The following is an 8,778-nucleotide window of genomic DNA, read 5'->3' as shown; positions in this document are numbered from 1 at the left end:
CATTACAATTTTCCTTTTTTTTTTTTTTTTTTTTTCTGAACAGGGACAGACCTTTGCCTAAGGCAATGTTTAATATAATGTTTTTAACATTTCATGTTTGAGATTAATAAACGATCAAGGAATGCACAGTTGTGAAATACATGAAAGGACAGAGTGATGCAATGAGGGACCCTGAGAGAGGGGAATGATATGGTAAAACTTTGCTGGAAGATTACTGCAATACTGCTGGCAGTGTACACTAACAAACACAAATGACATTTAAACTTGATTAAAGGTAATTTAATAAAAAAATACAACTCTGAGTGCATTTTTGCATGTGAACCAGAGCTATGAACAAAATCTTATGCAAAATACTTGAAGCAGCAGTAGCTACATTTTTTTCCCCTGTTATTTATGTAGCCCTTATGTAGATTGAAGTAAGTATATTGTTAGTCACTGCTTTTCTCACATCTAAGATGAATGTAATAACCACTCAGTGCCAAAGAAAAAGCAGCAGTGTGGGCAAAGTGCATGCCTATGAAGAGTACAACCTGCATTCAATTCCTGTCTCTGCCATAAACTTTCTACATTAAAAAATAAAAATCCACAGCAGTCTGTAAAACAGTACTAAAAAGATCTTTCTACCTCATTTCATGGTGTGGTAGGTAAAAATGATAAATCTATTAGTTACCACAATGAAAACAGATGCTAGAGCTATCTGAGGATTATGTAAACAAACAATTAGGAAAAGATTAAGGAATGACTCTTATTTCAACTACAGATGATGTCAGTTTAACAGAAGCACTGCACTACGAGTTAAAACCAGGCAAAAATCCTTATTAACTTTCTGCATTTTCACTGCAAATGCACTAATATTCTACATGCCTCAGAGAATGTAAGATATGACCTGACTTGAAACCACTTCTCAAGTATTTTCATAAATCTAGCAGTATTTAAAAATCTAGCTACATAAGAGACTCAGAGAATACTTCAGTACCTGGGTTGGCCAAACAGTCTGCAACAGCTCCAGTCTTGCACAGTAACCACTCTAAGCATGCACAGTCACTGTTTTTAACAGCTTTAACAATGAGTCATCTGGTATAAATTTGTCTAGGCATTTCCATCATTGACACTTCTAGACTGAGGGAAGCAGTTGAAAGAAGCAACATATTTAGCTGCTCTCTACCACTTTTCCTGTTGAAATTTTCCTTTGCTTACAGTGCTGAATAGCTGAATGTAGTTGTCCTATATCACCAACGTGCCAACAATATAGGTTAGCTATGTGTAAAACACATATTCTTCCTAGGCTGTGTCTAACTGACATCAGGGTTCATCTAGAACAGAGGTTTTAATCTTCTTTAAATTTGAGTTAATAGCACATTGTTATTATTCAAGTTAGTCATATAGTATTAAATATCAACTTTGATATTTTACAAGTATTCTGTCATCTTCTGGAATAAAATTTCTGATGGTATTCAAATCAGTTTCTCTAACATATGTATCTGAGGTAATTAGCACTGTAAAAGAAAAAACTTAATGCAAAAGAAAGAAGTACACTCTTAAGAGATAAAAGGAGAAATTTTAGTTAAAATATTTTACAATAAAATAATTATGATTATAAACCTCTTCAGTTAAATATATACACATTACATGGCATTTTAAAAAGAATGAACTTATTAAAGTTTCAAGCAGATCTAATGCACAAATCCACCACTTTGTCAGCTTAGACTGTAACGTCAGTTTTAACATTTGTAAATAGTTGTGTCAGACTAATGGCATTGTTTTGTGCAAAACTAAAAAAATTACGAAAAACATATCTCCAAATCCTTCCATTCCCACAGTAAATAGTTAGAAAAGGTAGTCTGCACATACACACACTTACACACACAAACTTTGATTGCATACAGAGGTTAGAATGACCAGCACTAAAATAACCCCCATCTCTACAAAATAATCAATTTCTTGAACTGATGTAGTTTTTGAAAATTACAAATATTAAGTGCTAGCAAATTGTGCTTTTAGGCAGCCACATGGCCAATAAGGTAGATGTTGTCATAAAGGTGCCCTACAAAATCTTCACTAATATTCTGTGCGGCTCGTCGTGTATTTCGGATGAATTCTCTCTTTGACATTTTGTTCTTCACATGAGGGCTGGTTAGATCAATGGAAAGTAGAATCAAAGAGTAACACAGTACATAAACTGCATCTAGACAAGAAAAAAAATATAAAAGGAAATGGTGATCATTACAAATATTTCCTGAATCTTACCAAGTCTTCAGCATCTGGGCGTATAACTGTACATATAGGTACATAACAATATAAAGGGATATCCCACCAACATAAAATTTAGTGTACCAATTTTCAAAGTAATTACATCAGCACATTGCCAGATGAACAATTACAAATCTTTTAACTCTTCTACAATATCCAAAAGTCACTGATGGCTCTATACACATTCATTTAAATGGATTCTTGAAGTTTTTATAAACTAAGGTCAACATCCAGCTAAAGCTTATCTTTAAATATCTTTAAAAGCAGTCCCATTGCTGAAAACTGGCTTCCCAGCAACCAATTAGAAATGCTTATTAACTTCAGTGAGGCCCCAAATTCCCTCATTTCTCTGGTACTATCCACAGGGCAAAACATTAAGTGTGTAAGTCTTTGCAAGAGGGAGTTTAGAGATAGTACAGAGTGTAAACAGAAAAACTGAAGGAAAGATATCATGTTTATCCCTCAACACTTCTTAGTTGGGTCTAAGAATCTGTACATTTTTTTTTCTCTTTTTTCAGCCCAAACAGGATGATGCCTGAGTATTCAACATAGGTGAAAGACCCTCCCAAGCTATATATGTACTTAGACAAATATTTTAGATGCTGCTTGTGTATTTATTGTGAGCAGTAACATCAACCAAATATGTACAGAAATACAGATTGATTCACTGAATCAAAGCTCTTTTTGCTTACCAGGGCTAAGGCCAAGCTCTCTCATCAAATCAGGGTTACAAGCACAGAATCTGTGAGAGAACTTTGTTATAAGAGTCTCAAGGTACTCCCCACGCTCCTCAGGGGCATGAATATGTCTGAAGAACTCTCTCAGTGCATTTGGTAAGAATTGATTTCTGAAGTTGTGCAGTGTCACAAGGTCATCCAAAACATCTCGCCTGGTAGAAGAAAATCCCACACGATTAGAGATGTTTCTTTTACCTATTTACATATGAAAATGTAGGTTTAAAAATCAATACGAAAGGTTTAGGGTAGTTGGAGCTTTAGAATAGTTTATTAGCTTTACTTTGGTTGAAAGACAAAATTATCACTAACATTGCAAAGACAGTAATATAAATATCACTTACAATAGCAACCAAATATGAAAATATACAACCAAAAAAATATACAACCAAAAATAGCAACCAAATATAAAAATATACATTAATTAGCAGTTTACATTTCTTCATATGCAAAGTCACATATACTACACATAAAGGCTTCAATTCCTTTAAGCAATGTGACAGTCATTTAAAGAGACAGTAAAGAGAATACATTTCTGTGTATCATGCAGGTTTTGTTGCTTAAGTAGAAGCTGTTATAGCAGTATCTTGTTAAAAACCAGCTTAAGTTAGATAAAATTTGCTCTCAAAGCCCCTTTAAAGTCCAAGTCCATCAGAGTGCAATGCTCTGAAGTGTTTTCAACTGCACACAGAAACAACAAAATCATTCAGACTAGCCTAAACACACAGAGATGAAGAAGACATTTGAAGCAAACTTGGAAATACATTTGAGTGACATCAAGAATATTCTGTTACATTGGTCCTTTCTATTAAACAGTTCAGTACTGAGAGGGACATCTAGAAACCCAGTTTAACTTTTAGTGCCTGATTAAACTCCATGAAGGGAAGATGAATAGCAGAAGGGGTTGTTAAAATTAATTTGCAATCTCATCTGATAAATGGTTTTGTATTTCTTCTACTATACCAAAACTTGATATTTTGATTCATTTTTTAGTATCATCACCACTGACAGTCCTGTACTACAAAGTCAGGACTGTCAGTGGTGATGATACTAAAAAATGAATCCTAATAAAAGGAGTTCTTTTGTAGTACAGGCTGAATAGGATGAGAAGCAGGAGAGGATTCCTGCTGTAAATGCTGCCATCCCTCTGCTCATCCTATGTAAGTCCAGTTATTATTTTCCTCCTCTTACAACTTTCATTTGAACTGGTAGTTGGTGCCCCTCTTTCCTGATACTGCACCACCCCAACCTGAAGGTACCCTGATGGGCAAAAGAAAGCACTGTGGAGGTGGAAGAGCATGCTACAGTAGGGGGTAGAGTTCCCTACCACAATCAAATAGTGGTTAGATAATCCATCATTAATTAAAAAGCTACTGCCACTTCATAAAAGGACTGTTTTTCCTGCTTAACACCAAAAAGAAGGACCAAATAAAAAAAAGCAACAAAATATCTACAAGTCCTGAACATCATACAGCACAAACTATTGTGTGCAGTTTGAATGCACGCTACAGCTTACACACAATTTATATGAAAAACTGCAAAAACGGAGAAATAGCACACTATGTGAGATTGATTCATTGGTTATAAGTAGTATTTTCAAGGGTTCTTATAAGGTGTTATAGTCTAGAACCAAGAAACTGTTCAGATTTAGCAACAGCATTACCTAGCTGTGTTTTCATATAGTTTTACATCAATAAAATTATATTAATATAAACAAAATATTTATTATTGAATGGTGCTGTAGACTGAGAATAGCTGTTTTCTCCTTGCAAGAAATTCAAGTTACCTTTCATCAAGATAGATTCGCAGCTTCTTCCAATTTAGTGTTCTTGTGCAAAAGATAAACTTAGCAATTTCCTTTGGCGAATCGTCTAGTATGCCTTTGGACATAAAGTAGTTGACTCCCTGAGATAAAAAATATGTACATATAAATATGTTTAATCTTCATATTATGTTTAGGAGCAAGCACTGTCCTTAGCAATGTAGGAACATAATGCAACCATATATATATATTTAAGCAGAATTATTCCTCTTCCACTCAATAACATTTCAACATGCACAATACAATCTAAAAAGGAACTTAATATGTTGTTATGGTTGAGATTTTACATATATTCACAGTAGGATATTTAAAATTATGAATCCCATAATTCTGTAGTATCTCATTTACAGTGTAGACTAATATTTTGGTTTTAATACTGTCAAAAATTGTATTTAAAATGCTACGGGGACCATAACCTTTAATTTCATAAATTTTGTAGAGAAGAAAATCTTAGCCATAATGTGTTTTGTCTTTTAAATCTTTGACTAATACATGTGAGAACATTAATGTTTATGACGCATCACATTCAAATAGATGCATTAAATGCATTTGTTTAAATGTGTAATAATGCAAATAAACACAAGCACACTGATTTCAAAGCATAGGTAAATATAAACAAATACAAATGTGCATACACATAAATAAGAACACTGCATCAATATATAAATACCTTAAGAAAAATAGAACTATTGTGTATATTTAATATTCATATTATAATTTCCACAATTTTCCACACTTTGCCAAGCACACATTTCTTATAGAATACACATGCCAAATTTCATTTAAAAATAAAAATATTTCGTAAAAAATATTTCAATGATATCCTGAATTCTTTATGTTCACTGTAATATCCCAAAGCATGAAAACTTTTTCCTTTGATCAAAACCACCTTGATGGATTTTTAAAATGTTCAAATGTTCCAACAACAAAAATCTAACAAACTAGCTTCATTTCACTTTGCCAGGGAGTGGGAGCAGTTTTAAGAATTTGTTAAACAGAAATTTAATGTTCTTTAATTACAGTATCTATTACACCATAACATTGAAATAACGTAAAATGTGTACGGGAGTGCATCTCAGTGTAGGCAGCGTACACCGAGGTAGTGCCACTATCTGTATCACCTTTAAACACTTCTGAAATCTTCTGAAATGAGACCACTATTTTTTGTAAGTCTGCCCTTTTAGTTTACATTGTATACATTACATCTATAAACATGTAGGGGAAACCTGTTCAGTCTATAAACTAACTTCCCAGTGCTGTGCAATTTTGCTCAAAAAAGAAATAAAGTACTGAGCATAGGTTTGGAAAGATGTTTTATGAAGTGGATCAGTAAAACAAAATCTCACTTATATCAAGTAAAAAATAAATTAGAATATATGCCCTGAGATACAGAGTCAGATACCTAAGATATCCATGACAAGTGAAAAGCCAATAAACACATGTAGTATTATCTAACCTTTTTTTTAACCAGTCCATAATTTTTAATATTTACAAAAAATAGCAGTGGAGAAGCATACTTTATTTTTAAAAGAATGTTTTCCAAAATAAATACAAATATAAAGGTTTTATACAGTTAAGAAAAAAATAAACCAGAAGTTTTAGTGCCTGATTTTAAGAATTCTTATTTGTGACAGTAATGAAATGTACTGCATTATACGTCTGCATTTAAGTCCAAATTAAATTATATTTAAGTCTGTTTGAAATAAGGATGGGCAATGTATGGTTAAGTACTTTCTTGAATTAGAGGTAAATGGGAATGTAAAAATGGGAGACCAAAATGAGTATGAACCTCTTATTAATTTCTCAAGTATTTTGGCGGTGTGTATGTGACTAACAGCAGGACACCAGGGCTTCACTATTCTTTACACTTTTGGCTTAACTATGCCTCCTTTACTTATATCCTGACTTAATGAGACTTTAGCATTTGCTTCACTAAGAAGTGCTTGTTTAAGGTAATATAAACTGGACCCTGTCAAAGAAGTTTCAGTAACGCTCTACTTTTAAAAGCATTTATGCTGCAGCTATTTAACGAACACTTCTGCAACATATCCAGAAAATACCTGGCACTTCATAGATGAAACAACATGAAAACAGCATCTACTTTAAGACAAACAGGGGATTGATTTTTCTGTGTCAGTAAAAGCAGTAAGTCATTTCTTTTGTGTATTAGATTACAACTCAGTGTAGGATCCTTATCTGATACTCTAATGAGTCTTTGCAAAACGTTTTTATCCCGTCTCTTAATTCCCTCTCTCTCCCCACCACACACAATCTCTTAACAATATCTCTCTGTGAATGCAGTCTCTTTATTCATTTTCCTCATCTCTTTCACAAATAAACAGGGTATAAATGAAATACACTTCAACGCATGCCATCATCTTTAGTTGCTTTTTATTTCTTCCTAAGCAACCACAAATACTTCGCAGCAGTAGAAATTTGAAGATTTCTCTTCAAAGTTCTTAAATTTTGGCTCACAGCAAATTAAATTTATTTTCAAGATTTAAGGCATGTCATCAAATCTGCTTTCTGTAACACTGTAAACACTGCCTTGTATTCCTCTCAAAACCCACATCTCAAATAAATCCCTTTAGGAAGCTAGAATGGTTGCTTGTGGCAGGTATAGTAGCTGAAATAAGTAGTCCTACATGCTAGTAAAATCTATGCTAATATTATTTTTCAGTCATCTGGTGATTCTTCTAGGTAATGTTTGACTGAATTCAGCTAGGCAGATCTGAGCCACTATCCACCAGGTCTGAAAATGTCTTTTTAACACTTAGAAATAGAGCAGGATGAGCTGGTTTGGCGGAACTGTAATTAGGTGAACAGCACAACAGCCTAGATTGCCAGCAGCTCTCAAAGTTCTGCAAGGAACCTGTTTGTCCCTATGATATTCTCAGCATTATAGAGTTAGGAAAGATGCCTTAAAGATACCTTGCCTTTCATGGCCAAGAAGCCAGCTCTGGATAAAATCTTCATGGATGAAGGAGTACTTTGATTGTATGTGGAAACAGCAATCATATAGCCCAATAGTTACAAGAAAAGTAATTCATTGTATTTACGTAACTTATTTTCTATAATTGCTCTTTTTTTTTTTTTTTTTTTTCCCAAAGCATTTAATAAGCTTTTCACAAAATGCTTATATTACCAACCTATTCTGTTACAGCACTGACACCTCTAGCTTACTTTCTCTAGTTCCCAAGAGTCTTTCCATTCATTTATATCCATACCGGACAGCTACAAATTAAAAAGTTTTCTTTTACAAAATTGGTTTAATTTTTGCATTGATTTTATTCTCTCATAATAGTACTTCCAGAATTTTTCAGTAAAGTAGTTAACATTAAAACATTTGTAGTTGCCTTGGACTTTTCTGTTTAGTTACACATACAAAGCAAACCAACCGTACTCTAAGTTGGTAACACAGAACTCTCTGAAATCATGTTTCCTCTCCTCCTACACATATACATTCTTTGTTTATTAATATTTAAATGGAATTGTCTGCCAAATCAGAAGTAGGAGATGATGCTTTTTACCTAATGGACATTTAAAAATACTACAGCTAAATATATGACAAATATATTTGTTAATAGAGACAAATTTCATTTAATATTTGAAATCTGACATAAACATTTGTACACTGCTCTATTTGTTCAGCTTACGTAGTTTTAAAAGGTGACTAAGGAAATCGCTAGTAGAATATCAACATTAGCATTTTCAGTTGACTTTTCCAGGCTTTGGTAGGATTATGTAAATATCAACACAAAATGCAGATTTCTTTCTAGACGACTGTGCTATATTTAAAAAAAAAAAAAAAAAAAAGGAGGATTTTGAACACCAAATAAATTTAAACACTCTTAATAAATGATTAGGAAATATGGGAATTCAAGTATAACTACTAGCTTGATTATATAGATGATTTTCTGAGGGGCAGTGACTCTGCTTTTATTTTGTATATAAATAAAGGCCCCTGGCCTT

The 8,778-nt window shown here is 33.2% G+C and overlaps 1 protein-coding gene across 3 annotated transcripts in view; it reads right to left on the bottom strand.

Annotated features, from left to right (window-relative positions):
- Window positions 1-264: 264 nt before the first annotated feature.
- FBXO8 (F-box protein 8) overlaps window positions 265-8,778 on the bottom strand; it is a 19,059-nt gene continuing 10,545 nt past the window's right edge. For all 3 annotated transcript variants that reach the window (XM_027456398.3, XM_005027462.6, XM_005027461.6), the window contains exons 4-6: window positions 4,771-4,889; window positions 2,943-3,139; window positions 265-2,185 (exon numbers count right to left, since the gene is read on the bottom strand). In XM_027456398.3, coding sequence (XP_027312199.1) covers window positions 1,998-2,185; window positions 2,943-3,139; window positions 4,771-4,889 — 504 coding nt within the window. In that variant the 3' untranslated portion in view covers window positions 265-1,997. The remainder of the gene's footprint in view (window positions 2,186-2,942; window positions 3,140-4,770; window positions 4,890-8,778) is intronic.

This window comes from Anas platyrhynchos, chromosome 4 (assembly GCF_047663525.1).
Source record: "Anas platyrhynchos isolate ZD024472 breed Pekin duck chromosome 4, IASCAAS_PekinDuck_T2T, whole genome shotgun sequence".
Lineage (NCBI taxonomy): Eukaryota > Metazoa > Chordata > Aves > Anseriformes > Anatidae > Anas > Anas platyrhynchos.
This window is presented reverse-complemented; position numbering and strand designations above follow the sequence as displayed.